The sequence below is a fragment of the Mytilus galloprovincialis genome, chromosome 8 (assembly GCF_965363235.1).
Source record: "Mytilus galloprovincialis chromosome 8, xbMytGall1.hap1.1, whole genome shotgun sequence".
Taxonomy (NCBI): Eukaryota; Metazoa; Mollusca; class Bivalvia; order Mytilida; family Mytilidae; genus Mytilus; species Mytilus galloprovincialis.
In genome coordinates, this window is record NC_134845.1 from 41,125,118 (window position 1) to 41,147,179 (window position 22,062).

Below are 22,062 nucleotides of genomic sequence, written 5' to 3' on the forward strand. Positions count from 1 at the left end.
ACATACCTGTGCATTGAGTTATATAGAATTCCTCTGTGTAGATAAGACATGACGTTGTCATCAGTATCATTAATCAGTAAAGATACACTGTAGTCATGTAAGGCTCTCTTTGGATGTGCTCTACAAGTGTGAAAAAAATATACATTACACTGGTGTATGGTGTATGGATAGACTAAAGATTACACTGGTGTATGGTGTATGGATAGACTAAAGATTACACTGGTGTATGGTATGGATAGACTAAAGATTACACTGGTGTATGGTGTATGGATAGACTAAAGATTACACTGGTGTATGGTGTATGGATAGACTAAAGATTACACTGGTGTATGGTATGGATAGACTAAAGATTACACTGGTGTATGGTGTATGGATAGACTAAAGATTACACTGGTGTATGGTATGGATAGACTAAAGATTACACTGGTGTATGGTGTATGGATAGACTAAAGATTACACTGGTGTATGGTATGGATAGACTAAAGATTACACTGGTGTATGGTATGGATAGACTAAAGATTACACTGGTGTATGGTATGGATAGACTAAAGATTACACTGGTGTATGGTATGGATAGACTAAAGATTACACTGGTGTATGGTGTATGGATAGACTAAAGATTACACTGGTGTATGGTGTATGGATAGACTAAAGATTACACTGGTGTATGGTGTATGGATAGACTAAAGATTACACTGGTGTATGGTGTATGGATAGACTAAAGATTACACTGGTGTATGGTATGGATAGACTAAAGATTACACTGGTGTATGGTATGGATATACTAAAGATTACACTGGTGTATGGTGTATGGATAGACTAAAGATTACACTGGTGTATGGTGTATGGATAGACTAAAGATTACACTGGTGTATGGTGTATGGATAGACTAAAGATTACACTGGTGTATGGTGTATGGATAGACTAAAGATTACACTGGTGTATGGTATGGATAGACTAAAGATTACACTGGTGTATGGTATGGATATACTAACTAAAGATTACACTGGTGTATGGTATGGATATACTAAAGATTACACTGGTGTATGGTGTATGGATAGACTAAAGATTACACTGGTGTATGGTGTATGGATAGACTAAAGATTACACTGGTGTATGGTGTATGGATAGACTAAAGAGTACACTGGTGTATGGTATGGATAGACTAAAGATTACACTGGTGTATGGTATGGATAGACTAAAGATTACACTGGTGTATGGTGTATGGATAGACTAAAGATTACACTGGTGTATGGTATGGATAGACTAAAGATTACACTGGTGTATGGTGTATGGATAGACTAAAGATTACACTGGTGTATGGTATGGATAGACTAAAGATTACACTGGTGTATGTTGTATGGATAGACTAAAGATTACACTGGTGTATGGTGTATGGATAGACTAAAGATTACACTGGTGTATGGATAGACTAAAGATTACACTGGTGTATGGTATGGATAGACTAAAGATTACACTGGTGTATGGTGTATGGATAGACTAAAGATTACACTGGTGTATGGTATGGATAGACTAAAGATTACACTGGTGTATTGTGTATGGATAGACTAAAGATTACACTGGTGTATGGTGTATGGATAGACTAAAGATTACACTGGTGTATGGTGAATGGATAGACTAAAGATTACACTGGTGTATGGTGTATGGATAGACTAAAGATTACACTGGTGTATGGTGTATGGATAGACTAAAGATTACACTGGTGTATGGTATGGATAGACTAAAGATTACACTGGTGTATGGTGTATGGATAGACTAAAGATTACACTGGTGTATGGTATGGATAGACTAAAGATTACACTGGTGTATGGTGTATGGATAGACTAAAGATTACACTGGTGTATGGTGTATGGATAGACTAAAGATTACACTGGTGTATGGATAGACTAAAGATTACACTGGTGTATGGTATGGATAGACTAAAGATTACACTGGTGTATGGTGTATGGATAGACTAAAGATTACACTGGTGTATGGTATGGATAGACTAAAGATTACACTGGTGTATTGTGTATGGATAGACTAAAGATTACACTGGTGTATGGTGTATGGATAGACTAAAGATTACACTGGTGTATGGTGAATGGATAGACTAAAGATTACACTGGTGTATGGTGTATGGATAGACTAAAGATTACACTGGTGTATGGTGTATGGATAGACTAAAGATTACACTGGTGTATGGTATGGATAGACTAAAGATTACACTGGTGTATGGTGTATGGATAGACTAGAGGTCTTCAGAGAATAAGAATAAAATTACATAGCTTGTAAACATCTTGCTCTTCAATAATAAAGTTTTAATTTACCTTCAAGCCACACTAAAATTAAAAGCCATTCATTTTAAGGGCTTATTAATTTAAATATAATTTAGCTGTTTGAGTTTGTCTTATGTTTGGCTCCATTAAAATATGCCATTAAGCAAAACTTTGTACTGTATCAGAAAAAAATTATTCAAATGCCATATAGATCAACTTTATCAACAAAGTTTAATATTTTCATTATTTTTACAATTTATTTTGTCTAAATTCCTTTCTACTGTTTTTTTCTTACTATATTTAACAAGTGGATGGATTTTTTGTTAAAGAAGTATAGTGTATAGCTGTAATACAAATCTAGTTTGTTTTAAGCTTTGTTCCAGTTATGTTATATCATGAAATAAGTCGTACTTTCTTATAATGCAAGCTCTGTGGTAGAAGGCTTCCCAACTTAGTGGGTCTAAATGTATAGCTGCTGAGAGGTCTTCTACTGCTGGACTCCAGTTAGCCATCTTAGCATTAGCCTGGCCCCTGTAGATCCTAGCTGTAACATTCAGTGGGTCTACTCTAAGAAGATCTGTGAAATCTGTTATAGCATTGTGCCAGCTCCTGAAAATAAATAAGAGGTTCTCTATAGAAAATGCCTTTCAAGAATTTAAAAAGGTTTTTAGTTATTAATAATAAATGTATCATCTTCATTTTTAAAGTTTTTAAAAATCCACTGACATGCTTTTCATTTTTCATCAAAAACTTTTTCCAAACATAAACATGTCTACGAAAAGTACTACACATGAGACAATTTTCATTAGAATAAAACCAACATTTTAGAGGGGAAAGCTCAAAATGTATTGGTATGATTTATATATACCCTCTAATCTTTTTAGCATATATTTTGCCGTAATTTTTCTTCTAGGAAACATTTAACATGAATATTGATAACACAATTATACTAGAGGCTCTAAAGAGCCTGTGTCGCTCACCTTGGTCTATGTGAATATTAAACAATGGACACAGATGGATTCATGACAAAATTGTGTTTTGGTGATGGTGATGTGTTTGTAGATCTTACTTTACTAAACATTCTTGCTGCTTACAATTATCTCTATCTATAACAGTACTTTCTGTGGAAAATGTTATTGAAAATCTTCAAATTTTAAGAAAAATTGTTAAAAATTGACTATGAAGGGCAATAACTCCTTAGGGGGTCAATTGACTATTTTGGTCATAGAGACTTATTTTTAGTTCTTACTTTGCTGTACATAATTGCTGTTTACAGTTTATCTCTATCTATAATAATATTCAAGATAACAAAAAAAACAGCAAAATTTCCTCAAAATTACCAATTCAGGGGCAGCAACCTAACAACCGATTATCCGATTCATCTGAAAATTCCAGGGCAGATAGATCGTGACCTAATCAACAATTTTACTTCCTGTCAGATTTATTCTTAATGCTTTGGTTTTTGAGTTATAACCCAAAAACTGCATTTTACCCCTATGTTCTATTTTTAGCCATGGCGGCCATCTTGGTTGGTTGGCCAGGTCACGCCACACATTTTTTAAACTAAATACCCCAATGATGATTGTGGCCAAGTTTGGTTTAATTTGGCCCAGTAGTTTCAGAGGAGAAGATTTTTGTAAAAGATAACTAAGATTTACGAAAAATGGTTAAAAATGGACTAAAAAGGGCAATAACTCCTACAGGGGTCAACTGACCATTTCGGTCACGTTGACTTATTTGTAAATTTTACTTTGATGAACATTATTGCTGTTTACAGTTTATCTCTATCTATAATAATATTCAAGATAATAACCAAAAACAGCAAAATTTCCTTAAAATTATCAATTCAGGGGCAGCAACCCAACAACGGGTTGTCCGATTCATCTGAAAATTTCAGGGCAGATAGATCTTGACCTGATAAACAATTTTACCCCTGTCTGATTTGCTCTAAATGCTTTGGTTTTTGAGTTATAACCCAAAAACTGCATTTTACCCCTATGTTCTATTTTTAGCCATGGCCGCCATCTTGGTTGGTTGGCCGGGTCACGCCACACATTTTTTAAACTAGATACCCCAATGATGATTGTGGCCAAGTTTGGTTTAATTTGGCCCAGTAGTTTCAGAGGAGAAGATTTTTGTAAAAGTTAACGACGACGGACAACGACGACGGACGACGGACGCCGGACGCCAAGTGATGGGAAAAGCTCACTTGGCCCTTCGGGCCAGGTGAGCTAAAAAAGGGGTAAACAAAAAAAACATTTATAACCAAAGAAAAAAAGTAATGATATATACATATATATATGTGACCCCATATGTGTGTGTGTGTGTCATTTTTTTTTCCTGAACAAGTGCTTTCTCTCTTATCTTTCATGAGATCTACTCTTAATAAAAAGAAAAGTTTCTGTGTGGATAAGATTTAAACATTCAAAACATACCAATTTTTGGATGAACCCATGAAAAATCTACAGTAACTTACTCATTTTTGAAGTAGTAAAGTCCATGTTTCAATATAGCATCTGTTCTCATGGGGTTTATTTTGATACACTTGGAATAATCTTCTAATGCTAACAGCTGACTGTCTCCTTTCTGTTAAAAAAGTACAAGTACCATTTAATTCAATTATAAAAAAAATTGTAATATTGACTTTTCAGACCTTTAACAGATGACTATGCAGTATGGACTTTGCTCAATGTTGAAGGCTGTATGGTGACCTATATTTTTTAATTTCTGTGTCATTTGGTTTCTTGTGGAGAGTTGTCTCATTGGCAATCATACCACATCTTCTTTATATTTACTGCAATATTTGATAATTGAGATTGTAAATTTAACATCACAGAGGCATATTCTTTCTATTCTAAATTCTTTCAACAAGACTTTACAACTGTGAAAGAGTTATGGGTGTTCTAAAAAGCATATCTGTAATGAGTGACATAATAAAAGGAATTTTAATTTAAGTAACAATTCATATCATTTACAGGTAATTGTCTTTTACATGCTCAAATGTTAAAATATTTATTTGACTGTTACCATTAAATACAATATATAATCCATGGTACCGGTATATAAATCCACAACTCAAATAATGTATATACCTTTTCATACATCTCTGCCCTTCTAAAGTAGGCTTCATGGTCCCTGGGATTTAGTGAAATAGCTTGTCTATAATTCATAATCGCCTCATCTACATTATTTTGTTGTCTGTATATTTCAGCCCTTTAAAACAAAATATTTTATTTGCTAATAGTCATTAATCAGACCGTTGGTTTTCCCGTTTGAATGGTTTTACACTATTAATTTTGGGGCCCTTTATAGCTTGCTGATTGGTGTGAGCAAAGGCTACGTGTTGAAGGCCGTATACTTTTTTAAATTGTTATTTTGATGGAGAGTTGTCTCATTGGCACTCACACCACATCTTCCTATATCTAATTTAAAAAATTTCCTCACTTCCTCAAACATTTAAATATTTATTTTGCCAACGGTGTTATGTAGTTATTATTGATGTAGTAGCACTCAGAGGAGGGTCGACACTTTTCCCGTAAGACATAAAATATGTCATATATGGTGTCTTGATTGTGGTGTTGATTTTATAATTACCTTATATTGACTATGCGGTATGGGCTTTGCTCATTGTTGAAGGCCGTACAGTGACCTATAGTTGTTAATGTCTGTGTCATTTTGGTCTTTTATGGATAGTTGTCTCATTGGCTATCATACCACATCTTCTTTTTTGTATGCATAATCTGCATTCTTTTATTACAAATTTTAAATTGTCAGGTAGGAGTTGTGATTATTATATATAACTACAAGCAAGAAATAATAAAAGAAATTTTCATTTCCTTATGTTTTTTACATTTTGCTTTGTTTGTTCTAGTAATAGCAAACAGTATCCATATCTCTTTTCAAAATCAAACTTTTCACAGTGTGGAATAGATCAAATCTCATTCTATGACGTCAGCCACAATCACCATCATCAGCAATAATGCATTACTTTGTTTCTTTTTTAGGGTTAAACACACCACTCTAAAAACAATTTAAAAGTACAGTAAAACGGGCATGTAAAGGTCATCCTTAAGACAAGATAAAACTAACCTTATAAAGAAAGGTGACTTTTGAATTGAGGTTCTAAATGTATAGGTATCACAACAGTGGAACACAAAGGGTAATTACCTAACAAGACATGTTTTTGATTAATAAAAGTGATGTTTATAACAGATTTGACTGTAGAGAGGGTGGTGACCTGGCAAGTCAGGTATCTACTTTATAGAGGTAACCTTAATAGCAGGTTTGACTAAATTATAAATACCTGGATCGCCAAGCTCCAGCATGCTTTTTATTTTTCTTGATGATGAAGTTAAGATCAGTGAGAGCTTCCTTCTTCTTATCTTGTAACAGATATAGTAAATGTCTGTGCCAGTATGCATCAATTAATTCTGGCTCCATCTTTATTACCCTGAAATGTAAAATATAAAATAAGAAGATGTGGTATGATTGCAAATGGGACAACTATCAGACAATATCAAAATGACTTGGATTTGAGCGACTATATTACCATACAGCTTTCAACAATATATAAAACCCATAGAATGTTGTCAGCTATTAATGCCCTGACATGAAGAAATATGAAATAATTCAAACAAGAATGTGTCCAAAGTACACGGATGCCCCACTCGCACTATCCTTTTCCATGTTCCATGGACCGTTAAATTGGGTAATAATCTAATTTGGCATTAAAATAAGAAAGATTATACTATAGGGAACATATGTACTAAGTTTCAAGTTGATTGGACTTCAATTTTATCAAAAACTACCTTGACCAAAAACTTTAACCTGAAATTCCCACTTTCATTTTCTATGTTCAGTGGACCGTGAAATTGGGGTCAAAAGTCTAATTTGGCTTTAAAATTAGAAAGATCATATCATAAGCAACAAGTGTACTAAGTTTCAAGTTGATTGGACTTCAGCTTCATCAAAAACTACCTTGACCAAAAACTTTAACCTGAACGGACGCACAGACGGACGAAAGAACAGAGTCACAGACCAGAAAACAGAATGCCCCTCTACTATCGTAGGTGGGGCATAATAAAAAAATAACAACCAGACAGCTTTTCTTAAATATGCATAAGTAACATTTGAACTGAATTGATGTGATACACAAAATACTATGTAGGCTTTTTGCATTACACGTATAATTTTTTTCACAAAACTCTGTATAATATATAGTCTAATTGCTACAATCAGTGTCTTCAGCTTTTGACCATGCTCCAACTGATTAAATTCCCATAAGATTGTTCAAGGTATCTATTTATTGCCAAATTACTTCTGACCATTGTCCTACTCTATATACCTATTAAGATCCTCCTCTGCCTTTTTAACCATACCAATCTTTCTCAACAAAGCACCTCTTCTACACAGATCAAATGCTTTTGGTCTTGTGGTAGCTTCTATTGATTCTGTTAACTTCTCTACCTCTTCATGTAATATCTATAAATAGAATAAAATGGCAGAATTAACCATCTACATGAAGTAATGTTAATTCAAAAGTTTTAGCTTGCATTTATTATTGCAGTTATTAGAGAGTGATCGTTTTTTTTTTTATTACCTTCATAATTTTCCTAACAAATATACATTGTCATCATTACATTTTCATTGTCATTGTTATATAAATTTTTAAAACTAAAATGGTTCCTGCAAATACATGTAGTACAATTCATATGTTTGTGGGAAAATGATGAAGAATATCTATGACATTAACCATGTTAACAGTCATTTGATCTTTAATCAAAATTTATTTGAGGAAAAGTTGAAAGGGGATTGGACACAATAAAAAAATTGTAAAGGGTGAAGAGGGTGCATTAAAAAATATATAATATATATAATGGTAATCCCAGAGTGATTTCCAGAAATGGAAATAAAAAATTTCAAACTATTTGCCAAGACGATGGATGTATATGAAAAGAGGTTTATATCCTACTATATTATCAATATTAAATAAACAACATGAAATCTGATTTGAAATAAAACAGACAGGCAGGGAGAAATAATACATTAAAGAAATCTTATGTCAAAGGGACAAACAGGGGGGAAATGATACATTCAAAAATCTGCCACCTTGATGCAGGAACAAAACTCCAGAGAGAGAAATTTATATATTATTTTGACTGAATTGAAATCAAAATTATATTCTGACTAGGATTTCTTAAACTATAACCTCAGGTATACAGCTGAAAGATAAGTTATAAAGGTAATTCTATAGTTATATTCTATAATAAGACACCAGTAACCATCATTTTCTTGTCTTTGAAATACATGTTTACCTTCTTGTTTGGTTTCTGTCCTTCCTTGAACATAAAATTCATCTTACATGTCAAACAAACTTATCTACTTTTTAACAATAGTAATCGTAACTTTTTTAGGATTTTATGTGAGTAAAGGAGAACTGAAATTCAAATATTAAAAATAAAAAAAATAAATCCTATAGGCTAAAAATAGAATTTGTTCAAAACAGGAACTCATGTATTCACCAAAGTACAATTTTTCCACAATTAACAAAAATTGTTTTTCTCCAAAACGATCAAATCTAATGTTCTTTACATCACTCTAAACATTACTACAGAGACTGATTTTTAAAAATGTGATGATATAATTATAACTTAAACCTACAGCCAGTAATTCTTGATTTTCTTCATTTTCCTGTAATGGTTCTATAACACTTATACTCTCTGATAAAGCACTGGTGATGGATTCTTTCCTGAAACAAAGATATAACATTACATGGGCTACGTCTGATAGAAATAGACCCTTATGCAAGCTAATATCAATATTTCTGTTATCCTATTTTGGCTTGAAATTAAATCTCTATCAAAAGCCTATTACTGTTTGAAAATTGAGTTGTTATAAGAACCTCTTATTTCATATTTGAACATATTAAATGTTCCTAAAACCAATCAAAGTTGTATACATGTACATGTAAATGTGAACTTGCATAAGGTAGATTTCTATCCGATGCAACTCACATGTCAATGGCGGATCCAGGGGGAGGGTCCCGAGGTTGGAACCCCCCTCTTTTTTTTTGGACGATCAATGCATTTGAATAGGGATGTATAGTTGGAACACCCCCCCTTTGTCCTGGGTTGGGACCCCCCCCCCCCCTTTTTAAAAATGGCTGGATCCGCCCTTGCACGTCAATCATCTACAGCAAAAAAGATATGTGCGTTAACTCCTTTTCTAAAATACAAAACACTGCTATATCAACAGTAGGAATTTAAAATTTTAACATGTGTCATACTTTAACTTTGGATAAACGCAACATAAAATATCCACCAAAAAATAAGTTGGTTTACAGTAATCACATAATCATGATAATGGCAAAATTGATTTAAAAAACTCATAACAATTTTACCTCACATTTGTATCATAAACTAAAAAGAAGGGGGATATTTTTGTAAACCAAAAGCTAGAGAGAATTTTTTAAACTACTGTACCTTTTCTTTTCCTGTTTTTCTTCCTTTCTGGGTGACATTGCAGCTTGTTCTTCCTCCTCTTCCTCATCAGAGGATACCTCAGGTGTTGGTGGGTACAGCTCATCAAACCAACCATTCCACATATCTCGTACCCAATCTCTCTCTTTCATATCTCTTCTGTAATATACCATTTAAATAAAATTGAGAATAGAAATGCAAAATATGTCAAAAAGACCACAGCCCCAACCAAAGAGCAGAAAACAGCAGATGGCCACTAATGGGTCTTCAACACAGCGAAAATATCCCACACCTGGATGCGTGCTTTAAATGCCAATAAATATTCTTAAGAACAAATACTTCTGAATTCATTAAACTTAGTCTCAATGTTTATACAGAAAGAACACTGCATGGAGCAACATATATGACTTGAATCTGTAACAAGTATGCTATCATTGCATTTTATAGTTTACAACTATGAAAACTGTGAGTAAACCCGTAAATTCTAATCCTTGTCCCATCAGTTTATAAATTAACGCTTACAAAAGTTTGATTTGTTAAAAAAAAAAAACTAAGGATTTTTAACCCCAGAAAAAATTCACATTAGTTGTAAATGGAAAAATTATATGGAATTTGTGTCTTCAAAGCTTGGACACTTAAAATACTTCATTTTGCATTTTTACTTTTTCATTAGAGCTTCACTGGTGAGTCTTTTTTAGAAGAAACACTTGTCTGGCATTCAAAATTATTCACAGGGTATCTTTGAAGAGTTTTTTGTGTATGGTAAACGTGAAGTAAATCAGTTTAATAGAGTTAAATCAAATTGCTTCTGTTCCCAATATGCAAAACATGCCTTCTGTTTAGTAAACTTTGGTTAGGAAAATTTAAAGGCTTCACTTTCTTTGGTCTACTCAAAGATGTAACATTCCAAAGACCCAAACTATGTGCTTGTTTAAATGTAGATAGTAATTTACTAATTTGACTTTAATGTTCAAGAGTAATTTCCTAAAGTGACTTGACAGGAAAAATCTCTTAAAACCTGTTTTGTACCATTTGAATACTTACGGCATTTTCTTTTTCTTTTCAAATGCCTGGAAGTCTAGTATATTTGCTAAGCTCTTTCTTGGCCCATATCTTATTTTACTGAAAAAAATAACAATGATAGAGAAAAGCAATATTTTTAATCACAAAAAAAGTGTTTCACTATAATAATTTTTAAATGTTATAAATAGTTGAAAATTTTGAATTCTTGCTCTTTTTCATTGGACTGAAAAAAGTAAAGTAAAATGTATATATTATAACAGATGTTAAAATTTTGTTTTTATGTAGCATACCTTCAAACTGATTGAATATGGTCTTACCTCTTATAATCAATATTAAGTGATTGTCAGACTTACATTCAACAATAAATTGAATCTCTTTAAATAAATAATATAAATAGTTTATGAACACTTAAAACTTGTTTAACCCAGACACTTTTCTTGCTTGTACTTAGTTAGGCTATCTGAACCTTGTTTTTATAATATTATTGTCTTTCCTTCTTACTTTTTAATGAGCAGTTGGCTATTAGTGGTTTGTATAACTGTTCAATATTTTAAGTAATTCCAGTTATTATTTTCATGTCTCATTCTCTTCAGGAAGCCACAAATGTTAAGTTTCACTTGATAAATAGATACCTTGGATTCAAACTAAAATTGAGTCCATAAAACAATATTAACCCTATTACTACTGTAAACCAACTAATTTTCGCAAGCGATTTAACTTCGCGAGTAAACGAGTAAAAAAATAACACGAATATAAATTGTCGCTAATATTTAAAACTTGGATAATTTTTTATTAAACTTCATCTAGTAAGTCAGAAAATCTAGAAATTAAATAGCCGCGAAGTGGTCTAGAAAAGGTAAAATGCGATATAAAGTATCTGCGAAAATAAGTTGGTTTACAGTATATCTTGTTTCTTGAACTTTCTAACTTTAATCAGGTGGTACAATGTAAAACTGATCAATTGATTGTTGGTGTTTAATGCCACTTGTAACACTCTTGGCTATATCACGGTGACCAGTTTATGTTGTTGGAGCAAGAATACACTGAGAAAACCATTTATTTGATGCAGGATAACTGACAATTCTAGTCAATTAAGTACTCAGTAAAGACTTACGTTGATACCCTGAGGTCTTTCTCAACAGTCATGTGCATTTTTTCCATAGATCTACTTCTGGTCAATTTGGTTGGAGTTGATCGCAGAAATTTTTCAATTTCATCCAATCTAGCCATGCTTATAGGGGCTTTCTTCTTCTTCTTTTTCCTAAATAAAATAATTCAACAGAAATATCTAGAACAATTTTAACATCTATAATACTAAAATTACGAGGTCCAATTTCTCAGCCGTCATCACGTAAAAACGACGAATCACAGAATTCAACTTTATATATAACTAATATAGTATAAAGGTGTAGATTAAAAATTACACCACTCCAGGCCCTTTTGTTTTCCACGTAATTAATATTGCCAATAATTAAGAAGTTCCGGGTCGAGTCCGCTATCGATACCAATAGTATATTCACCTGTTACCTATTACCTTATCTGTACGTTCCGCATCTGACAGGCGCACCACCAAACGTTGTATCCAGGATACACGGGTCATAACCACAGGGTTGACACTACTAAATTGTCAAATTGTTACCTGTTGTATTTTAATCAGTAAGACTTTCTAAGATAACAATACGAATACTAAAAATCTGGACTAAAAATAAGGCGTATAGGTACAGTTTTCAATTTGTTAGTGGGCATGACCTAAAACAGCGAAGCAAAGAATTCAACTTTATTTATAACTTATATAGGACAATGCTGTTGATTAAAAAATACTCCATTCCAGGACCTTTTGTTTTCCAAATAATTAATATTATTGTTTCAGTTCGACGGGTTCAAATAGAAAGACTTGAAAGCAGAGAAAAACTGTGTATCTTATAATCGGCAGGACTTTATCAGATGACAATACTGATACTAAAATAAGGCTTGCGCATAGTTATATACTTTAATTCAGTCACGGACCCGTGATATCACGGGTGTGTTCTAGTAAATAGTTAAATTTCAACATAACTCTATTAATTTATCAACTATAAAACTTACAAACATGAAAAAAAATAATCAAAATAGATGTGCTTAATTACATCTTCCTACTAGGTATAAATTCTTAAAAGGTTTGAGGTTGCAAAAAATACAAATAAAGAAAATAACCCTTGTCAAATTTCTATGACAAAATGTTTGAGTTATCTCCCCTATTCTACTTACTTTTTAGGCAGTATGACATAAGCTCTACCAGCTACCAGAGCTAATTCTGCAGGTGTAGGCTCATCAGCTTAAAAGGAAAGTTGTAAATTTAAGGATGTCTGCTGGTCATGTTTTTGAATTCTTGTCATATTTTCGATTTTCTCAGGTTTTATCCATACAAATGTATTAAAATATTTTTTACACGAGACCCCACTTTTGTCTTCATAAATCTGTTCAATAGATCATTGATGACCATTTGAATTTTTGTCATGAAATCCTTGTTATTTTTTCTTGGTTTAAAGGGTAAAAAACAATTCCAATGTTAACAAATAGTAAAGTCTGAAGAAAACCCTTTTCCCGCCATCTTCTAAATGTCTCGTATTTTGAAAACTACACATGAGACTATCGATTTTATTACTTCATTTTTTTTAAATATCAAAGTTGTTTTCATTTTAAGCAATCACATGAAATCCTTGTTATTTTAAATTAGAGCAGCAGACATCCTTAATAAAAATTAATAAAACAATTCCTAGATGAACAGAATACAAAATACCAACAAAATTTGTAAGTCTAAGAGAAACTTGTAATATGATGGCAAAATAAATTTAAGAATCAACTTACCATTATAGACCAAATGTTTTGTCATAAAAGGAAATTAGCATACACTCATTTGGCAAAGTTGCACCTTTATTTGAAAATATTACAAAACACGACCATTTAAGTATCTAAAAATTGAACACTGGTAATAGCTTCAAAAAGGTTTAATTTGATATATCATGCTTGTTTATTCAGATGTTTTTGCAACATGAGTTGTTTTGAATCAGGTGTACTTTATATTATATATCCTATATACCATATTTAGATTAATTCCTTCCAAACAAAAACAAGCTAGAAGTTGTAATAACCCCTGACTTACCTTTCCGCCTCATAAATGAAGGAACAGCCATTACTTCGTTTGGATCATATCTTTCCCCTTCAGGTACCTCCTGTTGGTAAATAAAATCAACATTGAAGATATAAATAAATAAAGAACTCTTTTTCTATCAAAAATGTGAGTGCTTGCCTAAAGTCAGACACCTTGTCAGTGGTTGTCATTCTGAGGTTTCATTTAATTTTGTGGGTATGATTTTTTTAATTTGTTTATATATGGAGAATTTGGTGCTAATGGCAAATCTTTTATGTTTCTATTGAATTTATTCACAACTTTTATAGATCTCTACAGTTTAACATCTTGTAATGACAGAAGCCTTGTAAAATACTGTATGTTGCCCTGTCTGTTGGTTATTTTTGGGTTGCTGTCTCAGTAAAGTATACCTCACTACTCTTTTTATTCATATTTCTTATGGTATTGTGACACAGAACTGCATGTATGTAATTCAGAAGCATGAAAGCGCCAAAATATTTAGTAAGTAATTTGTGCTACAATCAATGCCGTATTCGTTTTTACTTATGCCTTATATTCAAGGTAGATAATTCTATACTGAACATTTCGTTAAAACATTGAAAGACTTTCTTCAATCAAAATTTCTAAAAATAAGAAATTCATGTAAAGTCATTCAAATGTAAAGGAGTCTAACAATTCAGTAAGAAAATCAGACTTTGGATTAAGTCACCAGTATTAAATTCAAATGAAAATAACAGCAAATAAACAAACAAAATATCAAGGGTTATCCATACCAATCTTCTCAATCTTTCTTCCATTTCTGCTTCCCTCTTAGCTTTCTTTTCTTCTTCCCTCCAGTTTAACTTCATCTGTCTTATATTTTGTTTCTGTCTTGAAATCTGAAGGCATACAAAATACCACTTATTCTGACATGTGGATAAATAATGAATAATAGTTTTCAGGATTAAGTATTCCAGATTAGACAAAAAGATCCCCTTTTCACCTAATTTGATTATTGCCATTTTATCATGTAACACCAAAATTATGTTCCTTCCTGCACATCCCCAAGAAGCGTTTTCAAACTGTGATCTCTTGATTAGTGAGAATTGTCCTTACAAGCCACATAGACACATGCACAGACAGACGGATGGACAGTTTGATTCCTATATTCCCCAAAAATGGTGCATGACACGGGTTATGTTCTTCTCATATATGTAATGATGGTATCATACTAAACCCCTAACGAGAAGGATTGTGCCTGATATGCATACGATGGAATCATAATCTTTCAATCAGTTTAATTGAAGTCTGGAGCTGGCATGTCAGTTAACTGCTAGTAGTCTGTTGTTATTTATGTATTATTGTCATTTTTGTTTATTTTCTTTGGTTACATCTTCTGACATCAGACTCGGACTTCTCTTGAACTGAATTTTAATGTACGTATTGTTATGCGTTTACTTTTCTACATTGGCTAGAGGTATAGGGGGAGGGTTGAGATCTCATAAACATGTTTAACCCCGCATCAATTTTTGCGCTTGTCCCAAGACAGGAGCCTCTGGCCTTTGTTAGTCTTGTGTTAATTTAATTTTAGTTTCTTGTGTACAATTTGGAAATTAGAATGGTGTTCATTATCACTGAACTAGTATATATTTGATTAGGGGCCAGCTGAAGGACGCCTCGGGGTGCGGGAATTTCTCGCTACATTGAAGACCTGTTGGTGACCCTCTGCTGTTGTTTTTTATTTGGTCGGGTTGTTGTCTCTTTGACACATTCCCCATTTCCATTCTCAATTTTATTTTAGATATGGAGGGTCTTTGACAAAGGCTAACATCTTTCTCTCCTATTTTTGGATAATGTCTTTTGGTATATTGAAGATTGATTTCATCAATTAACGAGGATATAGCTTTTATCAATTTAAATTACCTCATCCACAGCTATGTTATAAGACTGAGGTACCAAGAGGGTATCATCATCTGCATTGAAGACACACGGATCAGACCTGGACCGCCTGAAAAAGTAAAACCAATGTTGGGTTATATGATTTAATTTATAAAGTATTCTAAAATAATTGCCAATTTTCATAAGACATTTTAATAATCTTAGATATAAAATCCAGTGTAATTATATTAAACAGAAATAAATCTGAAGAAATATTGACACAAAAATCTGCTCATTTATCTTGTATAGCTTAAACGTGTGAGCATCTGAAAGTCATTGTTAAAACATCTTATGTCCTCAAAGGGAGATAATCATACCTAAGAGGTACAAACACTGGGAATATTTCACTGTCTGGCATATCTCTTTTGTACCTAAACTCTGGTGCTGGTGTAGAAGGTTTACTATCAGCTTCTTGTGCTAAAAATTTAATTTAGAAAAATCTTTAACATAAGTAAATAGCTGAAAAAATAAAGCAAATTTAAGACAGAATAATACTTTGCATATCTATAAATACTTGAATTGGATTGGTCAATTAGAATTTTTCTCTAAGTTTACACTTCAATAAACCATGTTTTCAAAACTCCTTTCGTAATCTATTCATGCGCAATACACAAGTTTGCAGTGATCCCGGGATTTTCAGCAAATTGAGATTAAAAAACAAATGCGTAACAGTTGTGACTATTCTAGTGCATATATAACAAAAAAGAAATAAAATAAATACACTAAAGCTTCGAAAATGTATCAAATTCAATTTCAAATAAAATTCCGCGAAATTTCATGAATGATTTGGCGAATTTACGTCATACAATTAAAACTTTCATTAGATAGATTATTTCGTTACTTGAACGCTTCAAATTCAGATAATATCTCATTAAAATAAAGTTTTGGAGGTAGGTGCTATTTTATTTTAGATTCTGTTTCATTTTACAAACATTTATGGATTTTAAAAAGTCAATATGGTGGCCAACTCCTCTTACATACAAACTTTACATAAAAGTCCTCCTTTGGACTTTTATTCAGTGTGTGAGTTAATCACCCCTGTTTACACATCAATAACCTCTAGAAAAAATGTGTTTAATCCAATAATAACATAAAAAAGAACACATTTTAATTGGGGACTTAAGTTGCACTGTTAATACATCAAAATCAAATATTGTAAAATACAATCAATGATTTCATTTTTTACACCTCAGAATAAAACTTTACACAAATTGTAAATATCAACTGTATCCAATTAAGACAACATTATTTTACTTGAAACATATAAAATTCTTTATACCTAATTTACGAAATTTTCCTTTGATCTTACTGACTGATAATTTCCTTTCTCAGCGGAGTCTAGTGATATGAAAATTATCGCTAGAAAGGAAGGGGGTACATGACGTTGCTAATGAAATAGACAAGAAATTAATAACATTGTCATAGGTTAAAAATGCAATAAACAGATTATCATTGTTCATCTCAACTCCATTTCTTTTCTCTCTTTCGCCTTGCCGGTTCAAGCGAGAAAATCAATCTCTTTGAGATGATCAACAATAATCTATAAATATCATACCATGTCCAAGTGGCTCAGGTTTGGTTGGTGGTATTTCCCCTTTCAGAAGTTTTCTAGGCTCATAAGGATTAATCCTTCTACATTTTATGTCATCAACTCTTTGTTGAGAAGCTTGTTCTAACTCTGACAAGTCTTCATAGGAATCACTCTTTTTGAAAACCAATCTGAAAATGACAACAAGAGGCTCTCAAGAGCCTGAATCGCTCACCTGGTAAACAATGCCTTCGGCCATGTTTTTTTACGAAATAGAAAATAAAACACAAACTTTATTTTATACACCCTACTGATCATTCAAATGAAGTTTGGTTGAATTTGGTTGAGTAGTTTTAGAGGAGAAGATTTTTTAAAGTTAGCAAATATGATGAACAAATTGTGAAAAATTGTCATTAAAGGACAATAACCCCTTAAGGGGTCAATTGACAATTTTGGTCATATTAACTTATTTGTAGATCTTACTTTGCTGATCATTTTGCTGTTTACAGTTTATCTTTATCTATAATAATATTCAAGATAATGACCAAAAACTGCAAAATTTCCTTTAAATTACCAATTAAGTGGTAGCAACCCAACAATGGGTAGTTTGATTCATCTGAAAATTTCAGGGCTGATAGATCTTGACCTAATGAACATTTTTACCCATGTCAGATTTGCTCTAAATGCTTTCGTTTTTGAGATATAAGCAAAAAACTGCATTTGACCCCTATGTTCTATTTAAAGTAAGGGCAGCCATGTTTTTTGACGGATCAAAAATCGAAGCACACACTTTGTGCAGGATAATCTAAGGAACTATCATGCTAAGTTTCATCCAAATCCATTCAGTAGTTTCAGAGGAGAAGATTTTTTAAAATTAGCAAATATGATGAACAAATTGTGAAAAATTGTCATTAAAGGACATTTACCCCTTAAGGGGTCAATTGACAATCTTGGTCATGTTAACCTATTTGTAGATCTTACTTTGCTGATCATTTTTGCTGTTTACAGTTTATCTTCATCTATAATAATATTCAAGATAATGACCAAAAACTGCAAAATTTCCTTAAAATTACCAATTAAGTGGCAGCAACCCAACAATGGTTTGTTTGATTCCTCTGAAAATTTCTGGGCTGATAGATCTTGACCTAATGAACATTTTTACCCCATGTCAGATTTGCTCTAAATGCTTCCGTTTTTGAGATATAAGCCAAAAACTGCATTTGACCCCTATGTTCTATTTTAAGTAACGGCGGCCATGTTTTTTGACGGATCAAAAATCGAAGCACACACTTTGTGCAGGATAATCTAAGGAACAATCATTTTAAGTTTCATTCAAATCCATTCAGTAGTTTCAGAGGAGAAGATGTTTGAAAAATTGTTAACGACGACAGCGACGACGACGGACGCCAAGTGATGAGAAAAGCTCACATGGCCTTTTAGGCCAGGTGAGCTAAAAATAAGTTAGTTAATTTAGTGAACCAATAGAAAAACAAAGTTTTTATGCATAAAACAAATAATTTGGCACTTAGACTCCATTTTTTTTCATTTAAATCAGTTATGTTTACCGTCAAGAATGTCATGTCAAAATGATAGGGAAAAAGTCATGCACCTTTGAATGTTATTATTTGGAAAAGTAATAAATTTTCCAACTTAATATTTTAACTTCTATCATACCAAAACAATTTGAAATTCTTCGAAATAAAGTCATGAAATTTAGGTAAATTTAAGCTCAACACCAAGTAAATGATATACCTATATATTTCTTCATATCTTTCTTGTTCAATATCGACCTCCATGTCTTCTTCCTCTGACTCAGAACTATCTTCCATTTCTTCTTGTTGTGTGGCAGATAATTCTCTTGTTTCCATGGACAAACTTTTGGATTCATAGTCTGGGAACAGAATATCCTTGACCTTGGAAGGTGCCACATCTAACTTAGGGGGTGCAGGTGTCCAATACAATCTGGATTCATCTGATTTTAATGATAATTTGGTTCCTTCTACTGATATTGATGGCTGACTAAACTATTGTAAAAAAAAATGCATTTAAGTTACTAAAGACAGGTTATAGATAACAAAAAAAAGTAACATTGTACAATCACATAATACATGTACTTATTTCCCAATTTCTGAAATTTATATGTCTGCTCTTAATACAATTTTTTAGGATATGAATTATGGGTAAAACATATTGACATGTTGACCATGTTATGATCATCCACAAAGGTAAAAGTGGTGTATACCTCAATGCAACAGCAACCAATCATCATCCACAAAGGTAAAAGTGGTGTATACCTCAATGCAACAGCAACCAATCAAAAAATGAAAAATATTAACAGACATCTTAAGGACAACATTACAATCTTAATTTGAATTTATGTTTTATAATATAAATTAAGTATATTGCTTCTATTTACCCATTTTGTACCTTCTCCTCTAAAAAAAACAACTACCTAGAATATAATTATCTAAATCATCTTTTACTTCCAATAAAAAATATCTAAAATAAGAAACAAAAGAAATAGTTTTACCCTAACCATCTTCAGCCCAATCTGAAAAAAAAACCTCCTGAAAAAACGTGATTTTGTACAGTTTAATAGCAATGAAACAAATATACCAATTACTGAAATTCAAAATAGTGGGATGCAAAATATTACACCTTATCTCTATTCCTCTGTCATAACTGTACATCACAGAAGTTCCAGTAACTGTCTGACGCCACATGAAAAAGTGATTTTTGTATGACATCATAAGTTCAAAAGTCATAATTTCTCAGGTTAAGTTGTCACAGATTCTGAATAGCCATAAGGTCTATTGATACTCAAAATGCCCCCAAAAATAAACTTAGCTTTTTAGGCATTGCTACCAGAAATTTATTCTTAAGGGTAAAAGATTAATACAGGTGAGAACAATTTTCTGCTCTGATTTGACAGAACAACATACCACTTCATCTGCTCTTTGTCTCCAGATTTCTAAGGTTTCCTCTTTACTTTTATCTTTGTCAGATTCTGCCTCCTTTAGGATCCTCTGAGCAGCTGATGCTATTCTAGTGTCTTCTGTGCCTCTTGTTTCTGCAACATGTGACAGCTGTGAAGCTGTTTCTTCATCTAATGCATCATTGAAGCTTGGCCCTCTACTGGCAAACTGAAATACAAACATGCATAGTTTTATGATTTCTGATAATTTCTTGAAAATATATTGAAATTAAGGAATTACTAATGCTCTTATATATAAACAAAAATCCAGAATAATCACAGACAAAATCATTCATCTTTTATGTACGTTTAAATTTGCAAATTGCCAATTGTATTAACATTTTTTAAGAAGAGAATTTTACAAAAAGAGTTTTTTTTTAAAGATGAAACAGTTTTATCTTGGTTTCCTAAACTTAAATTTACAGAAGTTGTGTCTGAGTAAGGCTCCTAAGCTTCGTCAAAGCAAAACCAAATCTGATGTTATTGTCATTGTTAATTATTGAATTTAACTTTGTTTAAAAGAACAACTTACTCTAAATGGTTGTTTAGGTACCAGGAATTTTTCTGGAGCATGATACTTTCTTCCAAGATGTCTAAACTGTTCAGGTAACTGGTACTCATTAGTTACAGTACAAAAATGGTGGATATGTTTTGGCGGCGTGGAAACCTCTAAAATTGGTTCCATAGTAGGTTCTCGTTCAACAGCTGGTTGCCATGTTGACAGGAAGGATACAGCCTGACTTTGGACATTTATATGATTGATTTCAGCTTTTCCTGTCGACCTTTCCTGAATGCCAATAGGTTTACCAGATACACTGACTAGATCTTCATATGTAGCATTTGGAGGAACTGCAAGATCTTCCCAAGCCTAAATTATGGACAGGAAGGTTATCAGTAAAATCCAGTCATAATGTTAACAAAAAGAGAAGCAATTTTAATGTAGAAAGTTTTTGACATATAAATATAAAAAAATGAATAAACTTTATCATGATGTTCCACACAGAATTACAATTATAGGTACATAATTGGTACAAAACAAATATTAACTTGCTCTTTAATAATTGTATTTACCACTTGCAGTTTAAAAAACATTGTTTACCTAAACAAATAAACAATTCTAAAAGATGTTTCAAAAATGCAATTATACATTAGTAATGTACATTCAAAAATTATTGCATGCATTTACTATTGAAAGCCTTTGATCAGTTGAAAAACATGAATACTTATTAAAGCGATTTACGAAAATTTATGAAGGAACATTACTACTGAATGAATGAATAAGAATTTTTATTATTAAAAACCTGACGCTGACACATTATTTCACAATAATTTCTGAATTCACAGTAAATAGGGCATAATAAATATTAATTTTCTCTTAAATAGGTTGTTTTCTCTTTGCAGTATAAACGTTATTTAAAACTATGTTGTTTATGAATTAGATAGTAGTGACCTACTTTAGCAATATCTATGACCTCAGCTTCGTCATCATCACTACTATCCTCATATTCTGTTGTCATCTTTGTCAACTCTGTCACTGCTGGTGGAGGTATTTCTGAAACTTGTTCCTAAAATGGACATAATTATTATCATGTCAATGTCAATTAAATCATATTGGTTCTTTTTGATTTTTACCATCATAAGAATAAATAGCTATCATTTATTAAAGGTGCATGTCAATACAGTGATATCTACATCTTCTTATAATCATAAGACCTAAAATAATCCCTGAAAAA

General features: G+C 32.2%; 1 protein-coding gene across 10 annotated transcripts in view; it reads right to left on the minus strand.

The window, feature by feature from the left end:
* LOC143041936 (uncharacterized) overlaps positions 1-22,062 on the minus strand; it is a 73,320-nt gene that overhangs the window by 29,241 nt on the left and 22,017 nt on the right. For all 10 annotated transcript variants that reach the window (XM_076214102.1, XM_076214101.1, XM_076214095.1 and 7 more), the window contains 20 exons: positions 21,784-21,894; positions 20,862-21,197; positions 20,298-20,498; positions 19,108-19,379; positions 17,383-17,546; positions 16,145-16,244; positions 15,813-15,897; positions 14,684-14,788; positions 13,923-13,992; positions 13,028-13,094; positions 11,895-12,041; positions 10,802-10,879; positions 9,761-9,916; positions 8,940-9,027; positions 7,624-7,760; positions 6,583-6,729; positions 5,372-5,492; positions 4,756-4,865; positions 2,691-2,888; positions 7-120 (listed from right to left, as the gene is read on the minus strand). In XM_076214102.1, coding sequence (XP_076070217.1) covers positions 7-120; positions 2,691-2,888; positions 4,756-4,865; positions 5,372-5,492; positions 6,583-6,729; positions 7,624-7,760; positions 8,940-9,027; positions 9,761-9,916; positions 10,802-10,879; positions 11,895-12,041; positions 13,028-13,094; positions 13,923-13,992; positions 14,684-14,788; positions 15,813-15,897; positions 16,145-16,244; positions 17,383-17,546; positions 19,108-19,379; positions 20,298-20,498; positions 20,862-21,197; positions 21,784-21,894 — 2,807 coding nt within the window. The remainder of the gene's footprint in view (positions 1-6; positions 121-2,690; positions 2,889-4,755; positions 4,866-5,371; positions 5,493-6,582; positions 6,730-7,623; positions 7,761-8,939; positions 9,028-9,760; positions 9,917-10,801; positions 10,880-11,894; positions 12,042-13,027; positions 13,095-13,922; positions 13,993-14,683; positions 14,789-15,812; positions 15,898-16,144; positions 16,245-17,382; positions 17,547-19,107; positions 19,380-20,297; positions 20,499-20,861; positions 21,198-21,783; positions 21,895-22,062) is intronic.